Here is a 24,283-nt window from a genome sequence, read left to right as displayed (position 1 = left end):
ATGACTGGATTATAACCACTGATGCATTCATGCGTTCATGACTTTAGTGTTGGAGCAGGTCACTGGAATGACTTCATGTATTTCTGAGTAGTTTAATCAATGACAATCACTGATCAGCTGATTAGATTTGTTTTAATAATGTGAATTCTAATTCTTTCCTTTTAGAAAGTGAGCTATCGTCTCTTAGGGCAGCAGTATTCTTATACTCTAGTACACAGTGTACATATATTCAGTTTTAGTTTTATTTTAAAAAGTGCAGTATTTGCTTCTGAGATGTGAAGTACAAAAACACAAATACTCAAGTCAAACTTCCTAAAGTACTGCAGTGCTTGAGTAAATGTATTTAGTTACTTTGCGTTCGTCTCTAATTTTATTTCTTTTCCAGTCTGGACGTCAGTCTGTGATTCAGCTCTAAAATCAATCGATTGATCGATAAAGTGAAAATGTTCATTTTGAGTCTTCATCAATGTCTTTAAATGTCTCAGGATTCAGTTGGAGACAGAAGACAGAAATAAAACCTGAACATCCTGTTTGTTTGTCCATCCAGCTAAAATAAAGTGATTAGAAACAATAACATTGATCATTTCTCTCGTGTTCATCCGATCATTGATCGACTGAACGTTAAACAGACTCAACTTGCTTCCATTAGAAATGTTCGTTAATCAAGTCATGAAAAACAGATCGACTCACGCTGTGGAAACTTTTCATTTTCTTGCTGTTCTCTGACATTTAACAGCCAAACTGATCGATCAATAATGAAAATGAAGGGATGCACTCGGGGCTCAGCTTCAGTCACAGCAGGTTCAGCACACAGACTGAATTCATGGCTCTAAGTTTTTATTTCAGAACAAGACGAACAATTCAGTGACAACCAGGACTTTTATTTTGAAAGTCAGCATCTGCGTGAAGGTGTGGGACGAGTCGTCGCCGACGGTAACATCTACTCATTTCCCTTCATCCTCCAAAATAAAAGCAACAGAAACGTTTTCCCTTTTTTCAAGTCAAACACGTCTACGAGTGAAGTCTCAGACCGACAGAAAGTGCTCGTTCTCGCGGGTCACAGCGACAGTTTCAGCCAATGACAGAGGACTACGAGGTGGGAGGATCCAGCAGAGGAGGAGGAGGAGGAGGTCTGACGAAGGTGGAGGACTCAGGCGAAGTTCTTCTTCAGGAAGTTGATGAGTCCGTTGGTGGACGAGTCGTGGGAGCTGACGGCAGAGTCGTCCTTCAGCTCCGGCTCGATCTTCTTCGCCAGCTGCTTCCCGAGCTCGACGCTGTGGGCGGGGACACGGAGACACATTACTGATGTCACTGACCAGGACCAGGACCAGGACCAGGACCAGGACCTGGGGCGAGCTGGACTGAGCTTCATGTGATTCAGCTGAATGTGTGAACATTCGTGTGGAGCGACTCACCCCCACTGATCGTAGCTGTTGATGTTCCACATGACGCCCTGCACGAAGATCTTGTGCTCGTACATGGCTGAAAGGAAAGAGACGACGTTCAACACGAGGTCGTGATCAGTCACAGCTGCTGACTCCTGATGACCCCGATGACACCCTGCTTTGGTTGAAGTCTGACTGATTCTGGAAACACGTCAGCTGTGAACTGACTTTGACTCGTCTAAATGCTCAGTCATGACTCAGCTCTTCTCTGGCCTCAGCGTGACGTCCCGTCTCACCTGGTTCACTTTGAGCTGCAGGTGCAGTGACCTCTGGTGGCGGCTCACAGAGCTCCTGCCTTGGCTTCAGACTCCCATTACTCACCAATCAGAGCTCCCAGTATGAACGGGGTCAGCTTCTTGAACACGATGGAGTTACTCGGCTTGTTTCCTTCGAAAACCTTTGAAAGAAACAAACAAGAGAAGCAAACTTTTTAGAACCTTTGAGGCAAAAATCAAAGCAGGCGAGAAACTGAACTCCAAAATCTGAAGACAACACGAGCACTGATGTGATGGAGCTACTGGTGGAGCTACTGGTGGAGGTACTGGTGGAGGTACCTTGTGGGGCAGCAGCTTCTCCAAGGCGTCCCCCTTCAGGCCGGCAGCCTCCAGCTCCTTGCGAGCCTCCTCTGGAGTTTTTCCTTTCATCAGAGCTTCAGTCTGAGCCAAGAAGTTCGCCACCAGGATCTGAAACAGCGTCAGCAGGTTACTACACTGTGTGTACTCCTACACCACCGCAGTACACGGAGTACAACAAAAGTACAGTAACCCAGCGGGATGTTTACACCACAGAAGAAGAAAAGTTCTCCTGCAGTTTAACTCAGAGCTCATCTGGTTCAACCCTTCAGCTCTGATCCAGGACCAGTGAACGCATCGCAGTCTGAGCTGCTGAGTCAGCGAACGACCGTGAACGAGTCTCAGCTGAAGACTCGGTGTCAAAGGTCAAACGAGCTCTGAACTGATGTTAAACAGAGAAACTCGTCTGTTTTTAGAGCCAATGAGCTGCTGAACGACCGGCAGCCATCTTTAAAGTTACTGATGAACATGAACTCTGAGCAGCAGGTGAACGTGTGACTCCAGGTGAGCAGGAAGTGTTGCTATGACGGCAGTGGGCGTTACCTTGTGATGGAGGTTGTCTCTGATTGGATGCTGAGACTGAGCAGGAATGAGGAAGTCAGCGGGAATCATACGAGTTCCTGACGAGGAAACAAGAGTCAGTCGATATGTCTCATTGGTTACTGATCCGCCTCCACCCACACCTCCACCCACAGGTGGAGTTCACTACAAAGAGCTGTTGTTGCTCTGAGCGCTCTGACGGCGGTGGGTGTGGGCGCTCACCTTGGTGGATGAGCTGGTAGAAGGCGTGCTGTCCGTTGGTTCCGGGCTCGCCCCACACGATTGGTCCGGTGTGGTAGTTGACGCGGGCGCCGTCTTTGGTGATTGACTTCCCGTTGGACTCCATGTCGCCCTGACGAGCACACACACAGTCACACGAAGAGTCGGCGGCGGAGCGATCTGTGATGACGCGACCTGACAGGAGCCGTCAGCTCGACAGACGAGCTGCTCAAACCTGAAAACTTTATTTCAAATCTGGCAGAATGATCGATTGATCGACGAGTTCATCGACAGGAAGTAAATCTGATGATCAAATATTTGGTTTTTAGCAGAAACGTTTGCTGATTTGATTCTTTTCTCTGAACTGACAGAATGAACAATCAGCGAATTCAAAAATAATAAAATGATTTTAACTGTTAAAATAATCGTTAATCTTTGAATTCAGAAAACTGTCTTCAGCGACGAGTCGACGAGTCCTGAACCTTCAGCTTCACGCTGAGTGTTTCCTCTCTGAACCTGCTGGTCCCTCCTCGCCCTGAACAGATGGTCCCCCCCCGCCCCCCCGCCGCCGCCACACTGACCTGCTGGAAGTAGGCGGCGAAGCGGTGCATGTACTGGTCATAGGGCAGCATGGCGTGAGTCTCCGCCTGGAAGAAGTTGATGTACCAGACGCCCAGGACGGCCAGCAGGACGGGCACGTTCTGGTCCAGGGGGGCGCTGCGGAAGTGTTTGTCCTGGAGACGAGAGAGGAGGTCGATGACGGGGACAGGGACAGAACGAGACACTCAGAGGACGTCTGTCTCCGTCCTGTTTGTTCATGAAACAGAAACAGTTTCATCCTTTACTGAAGTAACGAAGCTCCTCATGAATCAAACGTTCTTTAAGCTGATTGGCTCCAAACACACAAACGCAGACGAGGTGTGTGTGCTGCAGTCAAACAGAAGAAAGTCAATATTTAACGTCTGACGAGGCGTCAGAGCGTGAACGAGACAGACAGACGTCCTCAAACAGAACGTGAAGCAATGAAGAGAAACGTTCTCCTACCATCCAGTGAGCTCCTGCAAGAAGCTGCTCGAAGCTCTCGAAGCCTGAAACACACACACACACACACACACACACACACACACAGGTCAGAGGTGAGTTTCAGTTCTTTGCACAGTGACTGAAAGAAAAAGAAAAAACTAGAAAAACATTGATAGAAGAAACAAATAGAAAACGACTAAAAAAAAGACATGAAGGACATGAAGGACAGACAAACACAAAGGAAACGTTCAGCTGGACTGTGGACGTGAGGACAGTCAGTGGTCCACTGACGGAGGACCTGCGGTGATGACAGATACTGATGGTGTTACACTGAAGACTTCTGATTAGTCTCAGTCTTGTGTTTAACAAAGCTCAGTTTAATTCGTCCATGTTTGTCTTCAAACTGTCTCCGTTAGCGCTCCGCTCAGTCAGCTGTTAGCAGCTCCTGTTAGCAGTTAGCGGTTAGCACAGCTCATGGACGTACAGACGACGTCACTGGATCACTGCAGGAAACTGAAAAACAGGAAGTTCTGCAGTTCTGAGGTTTTTCATCTCTCAGTGGATTTATAGATGTTTTTCATGATGGACATCAAGGACACTGATATCACCTGTCCCCTGCCTCACCTGTCCCTCACCTGTCCCCCTCTGACCCTCTCAGTGTGTGAACCTCCTCCACAGACCTTTGAGAACAAGCTAATGAAGCCATGCAGCAGCATGCGGCAGCTGCTTCTCCGTCATCAAACCAGCGACTTCACCGAAACGTTTCTGCTCGGTTCCTTCAGCCGAGCGCCGCTGATCAGTACGGGCCTGACTGGAGGGAGGAGTGAAGGTCAGAGGTCACGAGCAGCAGACGTACCTACGTGCAGAGCGATGGACAGACCGATGGCCGACCACAGCGAGTAACGACCTCCGACCCACTGAGGATGAGCAGACATGACATCACACAGTCACTCCACCAATCAGAGCACATGCAGAGCATCACATCAACAAAGCAGTCAGTAAAGGCCTGGAGTCAGTTTACACAGACCTGGAGTCAGTTTCTACAGACCTGCAGTCAGTGTCTACAGACCTGCAGTCAGTGTCTACAGACCTGCAGTCAGTTTACACAGACCTGGAGTCAGTTTCTACAGACCTGCAGTCAGTTTACACAGACCTGGAGTCAGTTTCTACAGACCTGCAGTCAGTTTACACAGACCTGGAGTCAGTTTCTACAGACCTGGAGTCAGTTTCTACAGACCTGCAGTCAGTTTCTACAGACCTGCAGTCAGTTTACACAGACCTGCAGTCAGTTAGTGAAGTTAGTCGTGTTAGACCACAAACAGACTCTCTGTGAACTTTCTGTGCTGCAGTTTAAATGTCATCAATCAGCTGATCGTTAGGTTTTAATTACACAGCTCAGACACATTAATAATGACATCATCACAATAATCAATCAACAAGACGACTGACTTACATCCCAGAACTCAAACATGTTGGCTGTGTCGATGCCAAAATCCTTCACTTTGGCCTGAAGAGGAGAGGAGGAAGAGTAGAGGAGAGAGGAGGAAGAGGAGAGGAGGAGGAGAGGAGCGAGGAGGAAGAGGAGAAATAAAGTTACTCATGAATGTTTTTGCTCTCACTCAGACATAGTTTGGTTTTCAGTGCGTTCAGACAGGAAACAGCTGATCACAGACTGACGGCTTCAGCCTGTCACTCGCCGGCGCCCCCTGCTGGTCGGGGCAACTACAACATGGCGGCGGGTGACTGACAGACCGCTGTCACTCAGGTGAACGCTGAGGCTGGATTGGGCCACACAGTTCAATCAGATGGAAAGAAAACGGCGCCCTCTACAGGAAATGACTGGTTTTCTGCCTGACTGCAGCAGAAGTTCAACTGAAGTGAACTTTGACCTCTGTAACACGTGTTTTTGGGATTCAGGGACTGATGAGCCATGTGACTCGACTGAGCCTTCAGGGCTCCCGTTCAGGCTTCGGCACAAGCGTCCACCTGAAGCTGCAGGTGAACTCAGCTGTGATTGGTCGTTCACTCACCGCGTTGGTGGAGAGAGCCACAAAATGTTTGGCGACGGCGGATTTCTGAGGAGAGAAAACATGTGATGAGAAGGAGGAGGAGGAGGAAGAGTCTGCTGCTACACACTCAAACATCTCTTCTCAGAAATAAAAAACACTGTCAGACACTTCCTACAGTGAAGCTACCGTCATCCAATCAGAGGCTCCGCATTTAATCAGCTGAGCTTTTACATCAGAATCAAACTCTCTGATCGGATCTGTGCTCATCAGCGGCTGCAGGCGGAGCAGCGTCATCCTATCAGCTCTCAGGGAACAAATCGACTCACGTCATTGGCTGCCTGGAGGAACCAATCCTTGGCAGACTCAGCGTTGGTGATGGTCTCCTGGGTGGTGAACGTCTGAGGAAAGGTCAAACAACAACGAATGAGACCAGCAGCTGCTCTCAGTGAAAACAACAGGACTGAAACACGGGGGGGTGGGGGTGGGGTGGGGGGGGTGTCACCTGACGGCCACCTGACGGGAAAACAGTTAACTTAAGAATCAGAACACATTCATTAAAAACTACAGGAAGCAGAGTGTGTGTGTGTGTGTGTGTGTGTGTGTGTGTGTGTGTGTGTGTGTGTGTGTGTGTGTGTGTGTGTGTGTGTGTGTGTGTGTGTGTGTGTGTGTGTGTGTGTGTGTGTGTGTGTGTGTGTGTGTGCGTGCGTGCGTCGTGCGTGCGTGCGCGCGCGCGCGTGCGTGCGTGTGTGTGTGCGGTCACCTTAGAGGCGATGATGAAGAGTGTGGTCTCTGCGTTGAGCTGAGCCAGAGTCTTGGCCATGTGAGTCCCATCAATGTTAGAGACAAACCAAACGTTTGGTCCTCCGGCTGAGTACGGCTTCAGAGCCTCCGTCACCATCAGAGGGCCCTGAACGCAACACGAAGACACAGTTTACAGTTACAGCAAATCACAGTTACCATCAGAGGGCCCTGAACGCAACACGAAGACACAGTTTACAGTTACAGCAAATCACAGTTACCATCAGAGGGCCCTGAACGCAACACAAAGACACAGTTTACAGTTACAGCAAATCAGTTATCATCGGAGGGCCCTGAATGCAACATGACGAATGAAACTGAAGATGACTGCTGGTCAGACAGAGACACTTTGACTCTTCACATACTGAACAGATTAACAGAGAAAACAATTTTCAGATGAATTGAAGCAGGAAATGGTCACAGACTGGTTTCATTCAGTCAATGAGGACAGAGGAGCTTCAGTGGACTCAGTGTCCTTACGTCCATCATCAAACACAGACGGTCTCATGCGTTTGACTGGCGGGTCACTCACCAGGTCAGAGCCCCCGATGCCGATGTTGACGACGTCAGTGATGCTTTTCCCGCTGTAGCCTTTCCACTCGCCGCTACGAACTCTCTGCAAACAGCAGAAAACACCGGTCACACCGTCCTGTTCTCCTGCGTGTGAGAGGAACCTGAACGCATCACGCGAACACTCCACGTACCAGACAGAAGGCCTTCATCTTCTCCAGCACGCGGTTCACCTCCGGCATCACGTCCTGACCGTCCACGCTGATCGGCGTGTTGGAGCGATTACGCAGAGCGGTGTGCAGCACGGCGCGGCCCTGTGTGCGCGCCCACACACACACACACACACACACACACACACACAGTTGATTTCTCCATTGAACATTTAACAGTGAATCACCTGCAGCTGTTGTTAGACTGAGAGTCTGTGGTGCTTTGAGCTAACATGCTAACACGCTAACAGGCTGATGTTCGGTCTTTACGGCTCATCCTGGCAGGAGCGTGAACGTCTCATTATCTGTGACACTGGAGCCGGTCTGACCCCAAAGGTCGACCCCTTCACACACACACACACACTCTCTGCAGTAAACCCACATGACACAGCGTGAGGGATGATCCGCCTCCTTTAATGTCAGAGTTTGCAGCCAGAGGCGATGAAATGTCAGACGTGTCAGAACAAATCAAATCTCGCTCACGTCTCTCACATGCAGTCTACCTGCAGACGAGCTGACCTGCTGTGAATCAACCAATCAGAAAGAAGGAGCAGATCAGCTGATAAAGGATGTTTGTAACAAAGGAGGCGCAGCTGAACTCGCTCACTGAGAGTCTGTTACACAACACACACACACACCGCAGTGTGTGTTCTGCTTACTCAGGGAGCGTGTACACACACACACACACACACACACACACACACACACACACACACACACACACACACACACACACACACACACACACACACACACACACACACACACACACACACACACACACACACACACACACACACAGGCTGAAGGTCATGTGCATTTTGTTGTACCTGCAGAGTTTAGTTCATGTGACACTGACCTGCTAACAAAACTAAAGACATGAATCACTTCTAGAAGTTCATTAATGAATGAACGATGAACTCTGGGAAACATCAGCCGCTGCTCTCCTCTCGGCCTTTGTTTCCATCCACAGGTTTAATGAGCATTTTCTTTGTCTAGCTCTTGTTTAAAGGCGCCGAGTGGAGGATTAGCTCCAGCAGCCGGTGGACTCAGTCAGTGGACTCAGTCAGTGGACGTGAGGACCAGGAGAGCAGGGCTCAGCTGACGCTGCCCCCTGCTCTCGGCCTGATGAACCAGGTCTGCTGCCGTGTACCTCAGTGAAGTTGATCTTCTCCCCGGAGAACATCTTCTCTCTGGCCTCGTCCACGCCTCGAGACTTGGCCTGCGGACGAGACGAAAGCAGTTTACACACGAACGCTGAACGCATCGGAGTCAGAACACGAGTTTATCACGTCAGAGTGCGAGCGACAAAAGCTCCTTTCTTCAGCTGAGGAGGAAGTGCTGCGAGCCGTGTTTCCACATTCCCACAGACGTTAGCACATCGCTGCCGAACAATGGCGGCGCTCGCTCGCTCGCTGCAGGGTCAACATATCGCCTTTCCCTTTCAAAATAAAGTGTTGAAATCTTCCTGTTTCATTGTGTCTTTGAGCAACAGCGTGACCATCAGGGCTGCAGCTTATCAGCCGTGAAAGAGGAAGAAATCAGCCCAACAATCCTCAGAGCGTCTGACGGTCAGGAGACGACCGTAAACCTGTGAACACACCTCACAGCTCACCTGGAACCACGGCTCACCTGTGGCTCACCTGCAGCAGGTTCACAAGATCTTCACTTCAGATTAGATTTAAGAGAAGCAGAGAGGCTTACGGTCGATTAGAGGAGGTGTGTGTGTGTGTGTGTGTGTGTGTGTGTGTGTGTGTGTGTGTGTGTGTGTGTGTGTGTGTTACCAGGTCAAGCAGCATGGCCAACACTTCCTGGTTGATGAGATTCTTGGAGAAGTCGAGCAGGATTTCTCCATCGTCCGTCTCCAGAGTGGTGCTGTCCGACACACAGAGACACGACAGGAAGTCAAACAGTTTGTCCTCAGACTGACGCAACAACGGTCCAGGTGCAACTTCCTGCTTCATCGTCTCATTTTGAGCAATCGGTCGACCGGCAGCGACCCAGTCAGCGGTCGACCTTCTGAAACGTTCTGATTGGCTGCTCTTCTGTTTCGCTTCACGCTCATAAACGTCTCTGAGGTTCAGACCTTCAGGTCCTTCAGACCTCTGAGGAGCTGTGACGGCGGTTTGTCTCATGTTTTCATTATTTATAGATCACAGATGAATGGATGAATAGAAAAAAGGTCATTTATGGAGAAGATCAGATCACTGAACTGAGGACAGACATTCACAGCTGGACCATGTTCACACAGCTGCTGCAGCCCTGAGAGTGAAGTACACACAGTACTGTGTACATACACTGTGTACCTACAGAGTTCTCCACGTCTTTGCTCCTCATTGGCTGATTCACGTCAAAACCTTTGTTCAATAAACACACCTGTCATTAATCTGATGGACACATGAATGTAAACAGGCTGATATTATGAGCCGTGTCTGAAGGATTAAGAACAATGTGCAGCATCCTGATGGACAAGAAGAGTGAGATCATTGTTGGAGGTTTGATTTGCGCATCAGTCGATGTGTCGCCCCGCACGTACACCTCCAACATGGCAGCTTCATGACAAACCTGCCGGACAGACGCTTTACATCGTCTTCATGCATTCGTTTAGGAGAAATGTTTACTAAGTTTGTCATTAAAGTGCTCAAAATGTCAGTGAACTCATTTCACCGCATCGACGCGCTGAGGGTTTGGATGAAGAGAGCAGGACCGCGCAGAGCGTCCATTATCGGACACACCCCTGTCCCTGCACGGTGCTAACAGGCTAACGTTAGCCTGAGAGCAGCAAACATAGTTTACACATCAACAAGTTTGATCAAACTTAGCGTTAGCTTAGCTTCGGCTACGATTAACTGCCGCGCTGAACACGAATTAAACATGAACCGTTTATTCTCCAATGTGTCTCAAACTGACTGAAGGTGACATTTGACAGTAACCTGCTTCTAAATGGCGATTTCGAGCCATTTATCTTCTTGTCCAGTAACGGAATTAACATTGATGTTTTAGCTAGCGTTAGCAACATGTCAGGGACAGCAAGTGTAAGTAGGCGACATTAACAGAGAGGACACGGTCTGTCTCCGTCAACATTTCATACATGTGGAAGACAACCTGTTACACGGAGCTCAAATCAGGGCTAGCCAGGCACTGTCCGATAAAGGATGCTGCGACGTTAGCACGCCAGCTAACATTAGCTCGGCGACCGTTCAGTGTCGCGGCCTGTCGCCTCTTCTAACGGGTTTACGGACATCCAGAGGAACATTTCAACCGCCGTGAGACAGCAGCTCTGAAAGGGACAACTGGACACGTTTATTCTAGGAAATGACAGCAGAGAGGAATTCATATGAAACGATGACCTTGTCTCTCAGGTAGAGGAAGATTATTCATGACATCCGCGCTGGGAGGAACCAGGATGAGACACCTGGACGAGCAGCTTTATGAGTTACACCTGCGATCTACAGAGGAGCCTGAAGGCCACACGGCGGGTCTAACTGCCAGCATCACGCCCCCCTCCCCTCCCATCATCATTATTATCATGTCCACCTTCACATGGTGTCAAAGTGTCTCCTCCAACCTGAACTTGCTGAATCTGTCCTCGTCGGCGTCAAACATGTCCCTCATGTTGAGGCTGCCGGCGTTGCCTCTGTACCACTGCTCCAGCTTCTTGTAGATGGGATCGTTGGTCAGCGCCATGATGGTGGTTCCTGGTTCTCCTGGCAGCGGCCCGCGGTGGACTGGTGTGTCTCTGTGGCGTTCAGGAGCAGATGAGCAGGACCGACTGAGGCTGCTTCACCACTGACAGGGGACGGAGGTGGATAGACGGGTCTGCACCAATGGCTGCTGAGGTCTAACCCCGCCCCGCTGGGAAGCTCCGCCCGCTGCTCCGGCTGGCACGTACGGCCAAATGAAGCTGTATGGAGGCTCATCAGGGCCAATAATCAGACCCGAGTTATGTAAGATGGACACGGTGATGTTATTACGGGGCTGTGTGGCGGTATGGAAGCAGGCTAGTGCCGATAATACTTATGTCAAAAGGAGGGGATCATGCTCGATATGATGGGCTGTATGAAGATTATGGAAGCAAATTAGCGCCAACACTGTCAGCTAAAGATAATCAATACCCCTGCACTTACATAACTGCCAGCCTGAATCAGTGTATTAAAGTTGTGCATTGAATCAGGTTTTGAATTTGTCATTATAATCACACTGATAACTACACAACTCGTTCATTTTATTAAATCATAATAAATGTTGGAAGGCCAAAAAAATGTTTTTATACGTTTTTTAAATTGGACTTTATTATTGGATGCACGAAGAGGCACAAACTGGGCTCATGCAGGTTATGTTACTTAAGTCTGAATTAACCTGTTCAGAGTGGACAAAACGACCCATTTCTTTTGTCTCCTACATCCCAGATGTGAAGAGGACAGACGAGACAGGACGACAGACTAATGAACAACAGTTTATTATTTGCTCTTAATAAAAACCCCAGTCCACTGAGGCCCACAGAGGAGGACGCCATGCTGGGTTCAGAGACAAACATGTGGCTGTGACTCCAGAGAGCGTTCACGGACGCCGGAAGCGAAAAGCAAGCACAACCTCGTGCGCCTGCGTTCCTGCCGCTCAACCCGCCAACTCTCGTTCAGTTATTGCATCAACAACCTTTATCAAAAAATCTCTTTACATCCAATTTAGTGGCGACTGACAGATGTGAACATCGTGTAGTGTCGTGTGCGTTTGTAGACAACACCGGTCAGAACTAACCGCCGCTTCTCATCCCAGTGGTTCTCAACTTTGCCTCAGAGGAGCCTGAAACTCGAGATTTTATGTACAAGTACACAAATGAGTATGTTTACTTCCAATAGACGAGGCCGGTTTAGCAGAGCTGCTGAACAAACTGTGTATTTCTCTGCTATTCGTCAAAGTCCAACACTAACTGAAACGGTCGAGGTTTTAAAGAGCAGTTGGACACTCAGATAAATCCTCCTCTTCCTCTCTCTGCTCAGACTGATTCCACCGTCATGTCTGCACAGCAAACATGAAGCTACGGCTAGCAGGCGGTTAGCCTAGCTTAGCATTAAAACTGCAAACAGGGGGTAACAGCTAGTCTCGAGCTAGCACTGTCCAAAGTCAACAACACATAGTTTACAGTCAGATGGACAGAGCTTTAATGCTAAGCTAACTGACTGTGGCTTCATGTTCACGTGCAGATGTGACAGGAATCAATCAGAGCGTCTCTGAAACAGAAGAAAACCGTTTCACTGAATGTGACGCTGTCTCTTTAAGGCCTCGCTCATCTCAGCGAATGAGCTTCATTCGTCCATAAAACTTTATTTAACGATAAAATGACCAGACTTTGAGCCACACTGCCGAAGCTTTTTTAAAGTTTGATTTGAGACTTTCTGTGCAGATCTGTCACGTCGTCGCACAGGAAGAGTTGAGAACCACTGCTGTCCGCCATCGAGCCCATCCTGAACGACCGTTTGTTAAAAACCAACGGAAACAGACGTCTGTCCCGGACGAGGTACCAAATCAGTGTGGACACATCAAGGAAAGTCAGAGACCTGCAGGTCGAACCTGATTTCATGGTCTGAATGAATGAATGAATGAATGAAAACAAAGCTTCATTCTAATCGATCAATACGCTGATCAATCTGAGCCGTTACAAGACCGAGACGACTAAAGATTGGGCTTCAAAAATGCAATAAAGTGATTACACATTTGCCAATTAATACGTCCTGATTCTGTCTTCAGAGGGACAGATTCCAAAGTTTTTTCTTTCATCATTTTCAACTTATCAAAAGACAAAAGGAGGAAAGAGTTTTGCTGCGTGTTCAATCTTTGTATGAACACATTCAGCTGATAATTAGACGAAGGATCGTGTTCTGATTCATTTAGTTCTTGATTAGAGTTCTGAGACATTTTCTTGTTGTGTCCAACTCAAGTTTTCTCAAAGCTCCCAAAACTCTCACAAGGTGGAACGACTGCTTTTAGAGCCTCAATGCAAAGGAAACACGAGGACGCAGCACAGAAAGTCCTCAGCAGACGGCAGAGCTGGACAACAGTCTCTGATGTCCCCCTCAGGTTGTCTAATGATGTGACGTTGGCGCTGTTCTCGAGCTCGAAGGCGAATCAAGGAAGAAAACTCGTTTTCTCTGCGTGTCCTGAGCACATGTACGCTCGTTAAAGGAAGCTTCGCATGGCGAGCGGACGTCTTCTCAGTGTTTTGGGAGACTTGGTGGTTCTGGAGTCAAAGCCGTGAAGCAGACATCTTTCAAAAACAACTTTATGCAAACAGACCTGCGTCGAGGAACATCTTCATTTCACCTCATTTAAAACTGCTACAAGCGTCCAAACGCTGCAGGAAACGAGCTGGAAATAAATTCATTGATCGTTTCACTTCTCTGATGAAGAAGAACGCAGCGCTAAAGACTGAACGCCTGTGCTGCCGATGAAGATGAAGATGAAGATGACTGACCCAGGTCTGTAAGGAACACTTCTCCTGAAATCCATCATCATGAACTAGTTCATGCTCGGGCGTCGTTACCGGACACAACAGTCTGTTAGCTCGATGATCTCAGGACAGATGAACAGAAAACAGCCTTTTCTTAACTCCACAAAAGTGCAACTCTCTACATTTCCTGCCAATCAAATAAAAGACAAACAAAAATAGAGTTTTAAGTACTTAAATCATGCCAGGCCAGGATGGCGTTGGATCACTGTCATAATTCATCACCCGCTCCTTCATCGCCTCACAAGTGTGAATATTTCCAGAACTACGATGCAGCTACACGCACACAGCGAGCTCACGGTCAGAGCTGACATCACTTCCTGTGGCTTCAGCGGGCTGTCGACCGTGCGCAGTGGCGCGGGGAAGGTTAGCGGCATCAGGAAGCCGGCGAGCCGTCATCTGTGTTCATGAAGCTCGACGAACTTAAAACACCGAACGAAGCAGAAACGAGGTCGGACAGAACGCCGCTATGGAAGGTCTAAAATGTCCAAACTTCTCTCCACGTGTTTACCGGCGTTTCAGCGAGACTCAATTTGTCTTTACAAACTGAACAAACTGTTCTGTTGTGAAGTTTCCAAAGGAAAGACAGAAGACGAAGCGGCGTCTCTCACTTCAGTGCTGTTCAGAGGCCGTTTGACATTTCAACATGACGTAATTGTACTTCATAAAAGGTCTTTTTGGGCACATCTGAAACAAGACGCCGCTTTGTTTCCTGTGACTTAATTCTGAAGATTCACGTCAGACTGAAAGAAAAAATATTTCCGTCTCTAAAGACAAATCTTTCTTGTGATTTTCACGTTTGACACTGAAATGACAGAAAACCGATTAAAAAAAAGGAAAAACATGGAACATTGTGTCCTGTACGTGACTTCCAGGTACACTTTGCTGGTTCGGGTGTGCAAACACGACATTCAAAGATGGCCGCCCCACCCACAGAACACACCTGGCTCAGTGTCGCACCTGCAGCATCACATGCTGACATCAGGCAGTGACTTCAGAGCAGCGCACCTGAGCACCTGCAGCTTAACGAGTGATGAGGAATCGACGAGGCGTCATGACAGACTCGCGTCCACGTCTTTGTTTGTGTGCATGATCGAACAGGTGCGCTCACAGGTGGATGACTGGCTGATTCTGGTGAGTTTAGCCGTTAGCTCGCTAACACACCTCGTCGTAGACAGTAATTACACGTCACGTTAGCGTAATTAGGAAACCTCGTAATCCGCCCAGTTACAGGTGTGTCCAGTCAGCGGAGCTTCCTGAACAGGTGACAGCATCAACCTGCCCGCTACCTTTTAACCTGACCTCACCCGAGCGCTGTGATTGGCTGGAGGCGACACGCCCACTGACACGCGACACTTCCAGTGGGTCATGTGATGATTTCTGTCCTGCATGTTTCACTTCAATCTGATTGGTCTAGGCATTTTAAATCTTCCTCACTGAGAAGCTTTAAGTGCGTTCAGATGGATTTCAGTCCTCGTCTGTGTGAGTCACACTGCAGCGACGACGGATGAATGAAGGAAACCACAGAAAAACACGTGAAGAGGCTGAAAAGAAAGCAGCTGAAACCTGACCTACAGTCCGTCTGCATCCCAGACCCAGTTAGCTTTGGACTGGGAGTAAAAACTACCACCGTCGAGCGCACGTCTACCAGCAGCTCGCTACGCTAACGTTAAACTGTGACACCGAGTGAAGAGAGCGTCCTCTACGCCGTGAACAGAGGGAAACACTTTGAGACGCCCGGAAAAGAAAACTACGGAAGCTGAGAAGTGACCGATTTTAGGTGAAAGGCAAAGAATCACGAGCACTGAGACTGAAGACGGGCGGGAGACGAGCGGGCTGACCAGAGGACAGCATGAAGTCTATGGAAGAGTAGAAAAATACATGTTAGAAAGGTGTGACTGCGCTGTGGCGTCCGGTGCTGAAGGTACGTTACAGGATATACTGCCCCCCCTGCCCCCGCCTCCACCCCCCATAAAGCTATGTCAGTAAGTAAAAGAAGTGAAGTGGACGACCCCGGACAGCTAACAGAGCATCATCAAACAGAGTTTAGGAAAGGGAAGATCGCTCAGTGAAAAACAGAATTTACTAGCATCGCTCTGAAATATGACGTTTACACAGACTCAGTTCAGCCACCTGGAAATGATTAGATTTGGACTTTTCAATGTTTTTCTGATAAACTGCGCTGTTGTTGTTGTTGTTGTTGTTGTTTCCATCGTTGTTTTCGAGCAGTCTACCCCAGTGCTGGTGACAAATATACAACTAGTAGACAATCTTCATTATTTTAGTCAACAAAGTAGCAACTCAAACTATTTGTTTTCCTCTGAAGCGTGAAGAAGTTCCACCTTTGTGAAGGATCTTCCTCCATCGAGACTACGCAGCCACTTTGTTGTCCTTCTAGAAGAAAACGACAAACACAAACAAACATTTTGGATTAAGAGACGACATCGTGGGTTTGCTTAGAAAAAGCTCGTCGGGTCAACACGTCGTCCACGTCGTGTTGACCCGACGTCGTCCTCTGAGACACATCGTCCTCTGAGACACGTCGCTCAGTCTGGACGTTCATCAGCATATCTACAGCTGATGAGCAGACACTTTGTCCATTTACAGCTTCAGGACGGACAGAAGTCTCAACGAGACGCAGCAGGACAAGCTCTCATAAATATGGACAGTTGGATCTTGTGCGTCTCACCCGTCCGTCCATCGTTTGTTTACAGTGAACTGCTTTGTTTTCTCAGTTGTTTTTGTTACCAACACTGAACATTTTACAGACTGAACAACTTATTGATCAAATGAATCAAAACATGAACTGATCAGAAAATAATCTTCATCATCTTCATCATCTAAAAGAAACGCGTCCAGTTTGAGCTCCATGACTCACTTCACTGATCGGCCATCGCGGCTGAAGTGCAGAGTTTTTCTGCTGCGTGACTTCATAACTTCAGCCGAACGTTTCTCTATAAATCAGGTTTAAAGAGTCGGTCTAGAGATTTTAATGGTGTGAAGCGCAGCAGCAGCTCGGTCTGCAGAACGCTCGACGTGTTAAGGTTAAAGGTCGACAGCTTTAAAGTGAACTTCTTGAAGGTCGGGCGTTAATAAGCTTCAGATGTGAACACGTTAAACAGCCTCTGGTCCCGTCATCACCTCCTGCTACGACATGAAAACAGCCTCAGACTCAGTCGAGTGAATGAACTTTTACCCTGTAAGCTGATAAGTCGGCAAACTCCCGGCCGGCCTGGTTTCCTCTGTATCCTCCCCTGAAGCCGCCGCCTCCCTGCGGGGGCCCGAACGACCCTCGGCTGGCCGAACGACCCCGACCTCCGCGGAAGCCCATGCCGCCGCGCCCGCGGTAACCTCCGCGTCCTCGGCCCTGACGAAGAGGGATGCCGAACGTCTCGGCGTTCATCCTTCTCTCCTCCGCCCAGGTCTGCCTCCGCTCCCTGCAGGTGGAGAAACCAGAGGAGGTGACGGAGAGCAGCTGCAGATACGCCATCACCGCGTGGCGCTGCAGAGACTCAGGCAGAGCCAACGAGCTCTCTGTGTCCGTAAATCTCCATGACTGACCAACACGGTGCAGCGCCACCACTGACAGCAGCTCCACCAATTCATCGCAGACACTAATGAGTCATGTGACCAGATGAAGGCTCACCTTGGGAAACCTGAGCCTCCAGACTTCTCATTTGCTTTCCTGAAAAGGAAACAGACAGCGGTCGAATCATTGAGGCAAACACCTTTCACTTGTTTCAGAGGACACAGAGGTAGTGACACTTGTGACATGATCAACGTCTGCCTGTCTCTAGCTTCTGCTGTAACGACGCGTCCATGACTGGGACTCGGACCTGGTGTCGTCACAGGAGATGTTGTCGAAGAAGGACTTGGACTTGTCATAGTAGCAGTTGGGGCCGAGCGGGTCGCACTCCTCGTCTGCGTTGCCCTCGCTGTTCTGGGTTTCCACGCCAGAGTCGCCCTTGTCCTCTCCGTTCACCGCTTTCTCAGACTTCTCAGTCTTCTCATCTGAGACCAGAGAACAGACACGGTCACATTATGACGAGCACCACAGAAGAAGAAGAAGAAAGATATACAGACAAACATCTGCTGCAGCTGATTTACACCTGAGGAAAAACACCTGGAAACTGTGCTGAGAGAGAGAGAGAGACAGAGACAGACAGACAGGGAGAGAGACAGACAGAGAGACAGAGACAGACAGGGAGAGAGAGACAGAGAGAGAGACAGAGACAGACAGACAGGGAGAGAGACAGACAGAGAGACAGAGACAGACAGGGAGAGAGAGACAGAGAGAGAGACAGAGACAGACAGACAGAGAGAGAGACAGAGACAGACAGACGGGGAGAGAGACAGACAGAGAGACAGAGACAGACAGGGAGAGAGAGACAGAGAGAGAGACAGAGACAGACAGACAGGGAGAGAGACAGAGACAGACAGACGGGGAGAGAGAGACAGAGAGACAGAGACAGACAGGGAGAGAGACAGAGACAGACAGACGGAGAGAGACAGAGACAGACAGACGGGGAGAGAGACAGACAGAGAGACAGAGAGAGAGACAGAGACAGACAGGGAGAGACAGAGAGAGAGACAGAGACAGACAGACAGAGACAGACAGAGAGACAGAGACAGACAGGGAGAGAGACAGACAGACAGAGAGACAGAAACAGACAGAGAGAGAGAGACAGGGACAGACAGACCTCCATTCAGTCCAATCAGACAGTACCTTTCAGCTTGAGCTTGCTCTGAAACTCTCGGTCGATCTCCTCCTTGTTGAACTGAGCGTTGGCGCTCTCAAAATCAAAGTCTTTCTCGAACTTCATGGGTCCGTCTCTGCGCACGTTGAAGCGTCCTCTGCCGCGGTGTCCGCCCCCTCGTCCACGCCGGTTAGCAGGTGCGCCGGCGGCCACTGCAGAACAGAATCACAGAGAGCATCAGCCGTCATGCGAAGCAAAGGTTTTAAAGGGCACAACACAAACACCAGAAAACAACAGATCACATGACAACATGAGCAGTAAACCAAAGCACACATCCACGATGAGGAAGAGTTCAGTCTTCAAAATGAGTCAGCGAAGAGCCACAAAACAGCAGCTTGGCCTCAGGTGTTAGAAATAAAAGTCACATCAAACATGGAGGAAATGCAGTAAACCATTCGGGCGGCATTCTCGGGTTTTCACGGAGCATGAAAACACGTCTGCAGACGAGGAGACGCGTCTCGCCTCGAGTCCATTGACATGAACAGCATGTCAACCTGCACACACGCTCACTCCAAAGAAAAACACGTCAAAGGGGGATGGCCGGGGGCAAGCGGCTGGAGGGGATGAGTTTATGGGCTCCGCTGTCCGAGAGGAAAGCTCGAGGCATGCACAGTCTGAATGGGCTGCTGAGGATGAGGAGGAGGGTTTAACCTGTGGAGCGTTTACTGGGCTCCCTGCCTTCGCCTCGCGCCTGCTCACACTCTGGTTTGGGGACTTTCGGGACGTCCGTGCCTGGAACAGCAGAGTCTTTTAGTCTCCACAACAACGTCAGCAGTCATGAGAAAACAGCCCTGGTAGCGCTAGCGTCCTACCTTCAGACAAAGGCACAACGGTTTCAAAAGTGGGACGTCTGGAACAAAACGTTAACAAATCACAAAGAGCGGACACGAGTCTGAACGAGAAGACGATGGAGTCTTATTGAGCCTCGTTCTGGACCACACGCTGCGACCTTCAGAGGACTTCAGTTACACTTCGGAGACAAATCAAAATTCTAATTTGGGCAAAGCAAAAATCTGTTTAGTCCTCAATAAATATATTCATGTTACCACCAAAAGCACACAGTGATAATCCCTTTGGCTCAGTTTTACTCAGACCTCAGTGTCCGATGTGAGCCCGCCTACATTTGTACACTGGACACGAAAGAACCAATCAGAAACGACCTGCTCCAGTCTTATGATTGGTTGGCACGCCGAGTGAGCGTCCAAAGGTTTGTGACGCACAGATTATCACAGTGCACGTGTGTGAATACATTGACTGAGCACAGAACAGCTTTGTTTGCTTAAATTAGATAATTTTCTGTTTAAAAAGTGCACTCTGCGCTCAGGAGGAGGCGTAAATAAGACTCCACACATGACACAGCACAGATCACAGCGTGTGCTGATCTCTGGCCTGAGGTCTCACCTGAGTGGCTAAAGACAGAGTGGGTAAGCCCTGCAGTGGCAGCCCTATCTACAGCAGTGATGTGAGAGGCGGAGATGGTTCGGGGTGCAGACCAGCCCTGGCTGCTGCGGCCTCCCCTGACAGTCTCACCCCTCCTTGTGTCCACGCCGTCCTGGTGCTGGACCTTCTGGCCGCTCTGACCGGCAGCGGAGGGGGCCGTGCGACCGTGGGCGGGGCTCCTGCGTCCCAGGCCTGGGGCCGGAGCGGTGGCGGCAGCGGACGGGGCGGACGGGGCAGTCTGGATCACCTGCTCCAGGGTGGGGCTCTTCCGCAAAGGGTCCAGGCTGGGGCTGCTGCGGCCTGCGAGGAAACCAGGGCAGAGACTGGGGTTAGTGGTGCACCAGCTCACAGACTGAAGCACTCCAACTGGAGTCGACTCAGAGTTTCTGTCCTTTTTAACACGACAGAAAAAAGCTGAGTCAGACTTCTGGAGACTTCTGTCCATCATGACTCACAAAAACAAAGGACATCACATCAGGCTGTGCGTTTTACTGCAGCGGCATAGTTTCTATAAACGTGGTAAACATCAAGCTCGTGTCAGGAGTGAATAAATACGATGAATGAGCCCCTGAAAACTGCACAGCACAAACTTTAATGAGACTCTGAATTAACATCCTTCACATGACGCAGAGCTGAACCTGAAAACTGTCCTTTCAGAACGAAACTCTAAATAAACTGTAATACAGACACTGCAGAGTCGCAGACATGTGAGCTGAAGTTCATGTTGTTTTGTGTTAGCATGTGAAGTGAAAAGGATCGTTTGATTTGTCAGGATATCGCCACAGTCACAACGCTGCCGGCAGCCTTTAAAAAACAAACCCTAATAGAAATAAATCCTCCTTTATGGGCGTTATAATGCTCAGACTGTGTTGTTTGAGGATGCAGTTTGTGCTGCTGTCGGACTGCACTGTGTTTTACTGACTACTGTTTCTTAGTTTGAATATTTTTCTCCATCTAGCTCCTCTGCTGAGGCTGGTTAAGATGCCAGCTTCACCTCCAAACAGGCAAAACATCGTCTTACAGAAACAATGTGCATCCAAAGTGTGAGCTCAGGCACCTGACTCAGGTCATACATGTGATAAATGCACAGCTGCTGATGCTTTTACCATGAAACCCACAAACCCCTCAGAGAAGGTCAGTCACACACACACACTACTCATTAACCCTGCTAACAGCTCCGCATTATGACCACATGTAGAGGAGGAAAATGAAGGCTTCGACCGTGTTAAGTCACACTGATGCCACGAATCAAGTCCTCCTCAGCTTCTCTGGCATGCTTTACGTGGTACCAGAGTCATGGAGAGACCCTGAACCCTTGGATATCATGCCCAACTGATCCCTGCTCCCACCGGGGGCGTTTTATAGCCAGACCCACAAAACAGGCCAAACAACAAGCAGCATCTTACCAACACCAACCGGTCCAAACTGAGGGGAAACCAGGGGACTGGTGCTGAACTGGTTGTAGGCAGGAACTGGAGCCCGGTTAAAGAGACCATAGGAACCAGCAGACTGGAACGGGGTCGGAGCAGCCGAAGCAGAAGACGAGGAGGTGGAGCTCATGGACGACTGTGGAGGAGAACAGAGAAGGTTAATGTTACCTCGTGGACCACAAACCCTTCAAACAGCGACACTCAACACTCCACCAGGTGTCTGTGTGAAGGTGCACCTGGACGATGGCAGGGTCCTGAGGAAGAGAGCATGTTGGTTTGGGCGGTTCACACACAGTCAGGTCCTTGATGTCGCTGCCTCTGAAGATGATGTACTCGAAGGTGTCATCTCGAGGTGGGATGGGCCGGTCGGTGGGCCGGTCCTCCGTGCCAAAAGAACGTACTGAGGAGGAAACAGCTCGCAGTTAGCATCACAGGTGAGAGGGTGACAAGAAACAACAACGCTCACTTCACCAAGTCATCTTTTCAGGGTTGAATGTGCACTCTTTGGTGCTCGACTGACATCGCAGGGTTAAGTTAAGGGTTCAGTGTGTAGGATTTATTGGCAGAAATATAACATTCACGTTTTCATTACCGTATTATCACCTGAAAATGACAATAATTGTGTTTTTGCTACCAGACAAACAGCAGTTCCCCTTCCACAGAGTCTGCCATGTTTCTACATCACAATTACGCCGACTGCACCATCAATAACACCATCAATAGATTTAAAAAAACAAAAAACAAAACGCAAACAGCAGGACGCCAGCTACATCATGTGTCTGTGTTGCTCTCATATTTAGAAAAACTCAGCAAAAATCAAGCTTGATTCTTAAAACTAAAAGGTTCAGGGTCGACAGTGGCCACGAGAAACGTATAAGTCGATCTCTAGAGCCAGTGTTAGGATTGTTTGTGTTTGGTAGGATGTCAACGATCAACTCTTACATTTCTGCCAATCAATCCTCATTCAATAACCAGAATAACTATCCCAAATGCAGACAATACTTGACTGGAACGTCTCAGGTTTGTCCAGGACATGGAAATCTTCCAGGAAGCGAGTGATGGAGATGAAGTCCAGCAGGTTACTGATTAATGGCTGTCAGGATATCAAAAGCTAAATAAACCCACACTGACATCCTGAATTCTGGGCTACTGTAGAAACATGGAGGAGCCACATGATGAGATGACCAGTCCCTCTATATAATAAGCAGAATAACCACTGTAATTTCCCAAAGCACAAAGTCACTTCCTTGGATATGCTGTTTATTCTGACCTACAGTCCAGGAAATAATAAGATATTCTGTTTACTGTCACATGAGGCAAAGATGAACAAGAAATCCTCACAGCCGAGGATGTGGAGGCAGAAAACGTTTGGCTCTTTGGCTTGAAAATGAGGATTATCAGGTTAGTTTGGGATAAATTTTCGACGCATCATTTCAGCTCTAATGAAGACATTTAACGGCATCCCCAGTCACAGACTGTGACTGTGTACCAGAAGTACCTGAATGAAGTACTGCGATATAATAACAGAGCCATGGTCTTATTTTTAATGATGTGTACGTCACTGTTAACTTCACTGAACCTGGCTTCTCATTAGCGGGATTAAGGCCGCGGAGACACAAGTTTCACTGAAGACTCGGTCGTCATAATCTGTTGTTAGTGAACCAGGTGAGTGCGCACGCAGTGACGTCAGGTGTTCAGCCTGCCACAGACTCTGAGCTGCTTCGTTAGCAAGTGAAGCTTCGTTAGCAAAAGAAACTTAGCGGCTGAAAGTAAACGTTATATCAACATTTTATGTTAGCTTGGCATTGATATGTCACTGTACGGTTGCTACAGACATTACTTACATACAACTAGCCAACTTGCTAACGTTAGCTGAGAAGTTGGAAAGCTGACTCATGTCGCAAACATAGATGAACATTAACTGCAGCTTCATAGCTTTAGATATCATTAAAACCTCGTCAGATTATGTCGTAATATATTTTTCGTTTCTGTAATGAAGTTTTCTTCGTCTGACCCAAGTAATGATGCTGTTAGCTTTTTGAGGGATGTTTTAGCATCCTAGCGTAACATTACTGCTTGGTAATGGCAACGCCAAGGCATACTAGCATAAACCTGTTAGCTTATAGTAGCCAGCTAACGCTAGCTGTCTGGCTAATGTTATTACTTTATTCAAGTTGCAGCTGTGGGTTAAACCTGCAGACCAGACTGTTTCACCTCGGTCTGGTAGCAAATCATCTTTTAATTGTTGTTCGGGAAATACGAGCATTGCCTGCACACTTCCACGCAGACGATAACAGACGCTAATGCTAGCTGAATTAGCCGACTAGCCGCGTTACCTTTCGCAAGTGCGACAGTCGAGTTCTCGGTGTCAATAGTGTAGAGGATTCCTTCGTAGCGAATCTCGGCCTTCGAAATGAGGCTGATTTTGCTGCCGAGATATGGCGTCCCGCCACTCATGGTGTCTTCTAGAAGTCGGCAGTCCGAACAGGGAACAGAATGGACGGCTCCTCCGGACCGTGTGGTTGGCAGTATTGATTCTACACCAAATTTCTCCGGCTTGTGCTTTTCCACCAACTCGTTCGTCTCACTGCTACAACATGGCTACCTCATCCTCCATCGAATGGCTCTGAGCGCGGGGGCTAACGGGAAATCGTAATATCGCGCGTTTACGCTGGGCCGTGAAATCTAGATCTTTGCAGCATAGAAGAGCAACCAGCGCCTGAGCTGTATCAACAGTGTGGTGGTGTTGGAGGCTCCGTCTGCAACAGACGCGGAGAAGTACTCAGATCCTTTTCTTCAGTAAAAGTACTACTATCATCAAAATGC

General features: G+C 48.7%; 2 protein-coding genes across 6 annotated transcripts; both read right to left on the bottom strand.

Annotated features, from left to right (window-relative positions):
* Nucleotides 1–820: 820 nt before the first annotated feature.
* gpia (glucose-6-phosphate isomerase a) lies at nucleotides 821–11,168 on the bottom strand. Its single transcript, XM_070972103.1, has 18 exons — nucleotides 10,894–11,168; nucleotides 9,110–9,200; nucleotides 8,479–8,547; nucleotides 7,311–7,430; nucleotides 7,139–7,222; nucleotides 6,569–6,715; nucleotides 6,135–6,206; nucleotides 5,830–5,874; nucleotides 5,253–5,306; nucleotides 4,656–4,716; nucleotides 3,821–3,864; nucleotides 3,358–3,510; nucleotides 2,780–2,909; nucleotides 2,561–2,637; nucleotides 2,000–2,128; nucleotides 1,767–1,842; nucleotides 1,416–1,482; nucleotides 821–1,274 (listed from the first exon to the last, which is right to left on the bottom strand). The coding sequence occupies exons 1-18, from the start codon at nucleotides 11,010–11,012 to the stop codon at nucleotides 1,151–1,153; spliced, it is 1,662 nt and encodes a 553-aa protein (XP_070828204.1). The 5' UTR covers nucleotides 11,013–11,168; the 3' UTR covers nucleotides 821–1,150.
* Nucleotides 11,169–11,768: 600 nt separating this feature from the next.
* On the bottom strand, nucleotides 11,769–24,089 carry lsm14aa (LSM14A mRNA processing body assembly factor a). 5 transcript variants are annotated; one of them, XM_070972105.1, is made up of 10 exons: nucleotides 23,794–24,073; nucleotides 21,694–21,857; nucleotides 21,434–21,593; nucleotides 19,989–20,327; nucleotides 19,239–19,319; nucleotides 18,557–18,739; nucleotides 17,667–17,841; nucleotides 17,477–17,515; nucleotides 17,027–17,267; nucleotides 11,769–16,224 (listed from the first exon to the last, which is right to left on the bottom strand). In XM_070972105.1, exons 1-10 carry the CDS (start codon nucleotides 23,912–23,914, stop codon nucleotides 16,201–16,203), a joined length of 1,527 nt encoding a protein of 508 aa, XP_070828206.1. In that variant the 5' UTR covers nucleotides 23,915–24,073; the 3' UTR covers nucleotides 11,769–16,200. The 5 variants fall into 5 exon arrangements, with proteins under 5 accessions (XP_070828206.1, XP_070828209.1, XP_070828208.1 ...); XM_070972108.1 differs by having other exon boundaries at nucleotides 20,118–20,327; XM_070972106.1 differs by having other exon boundaries at nucleotides 15,791–16,221.
* Nucleotides 24,090–24,283: the final 194 nt, after the last annotated feature.

The sequence above is a fragment of the Chaetodon trifascialis genome, chromosome 10, assembly GCF_039877785.1.
Source record: "Chaetodon trifascialis isolate fChaTrf1 chromosome 10, fChaTrf1.hap1, whole genome shotgun sequence".
NCBI classification, from domain to species: domain Eukaryota; kingdom Metazoa; phylum Chordata; class Actinopteri; order Chaetodontiformes; family Chaetodontidae; genus Chaetodon; species Chaetodon trifascialis.
This window is presented reverse-complemented; position numbering and strand designations above follow the sequence as displayed.

Excerpts from the sequence above, each read along its gene's own strand:
- gpia (XM_070972103.1), bottom strand. The coding sequence starts at position 11,012 with ATGGCGCTGACCAACGATCCCATCTACAAGAAGCTGGAGCAGTGGTAC. Across the intron at positions 6,207-6,568 it reads TCTTCATCATCGCCTCTAAG|ACGTTCACCACCCAGGAGAC; the intron begins GTGACCGCACAC and ends ACCTTTCCTCAG. Across the intron at positions 4,717-5,252 it reads ACATGTTTGAGTTCTGGGAT|TGGGTCGGAGGTCGTTACTC; the intron begins GTAAGTCAGTCG and ends GCTCATCCTCAG.
- lsm14aa (XM_070972105.1), bottom strand. The coding sequence starts at position 23,914 with ATGAGTGGCGGGACGCCATATCTCGGCAGCAAAATCAGCCTCATTTCG. Across the intron at positions 21,858-23,793 it reads GACTGTCGCACTTGCGAAAG|TACGTTCTTTTGGCACGGAG; the intron begins GTAACGCGGCTA and ends TTTCCTCCTCAG. Across the intron at positions 20,328-21,433 it reads GTTTGGACCGGTTGGTGTTG|GCCGCAGCAGCCCCAGCCTG; the intron begins GTAAGATGCTGC and ends GTTTCCTCGCAG.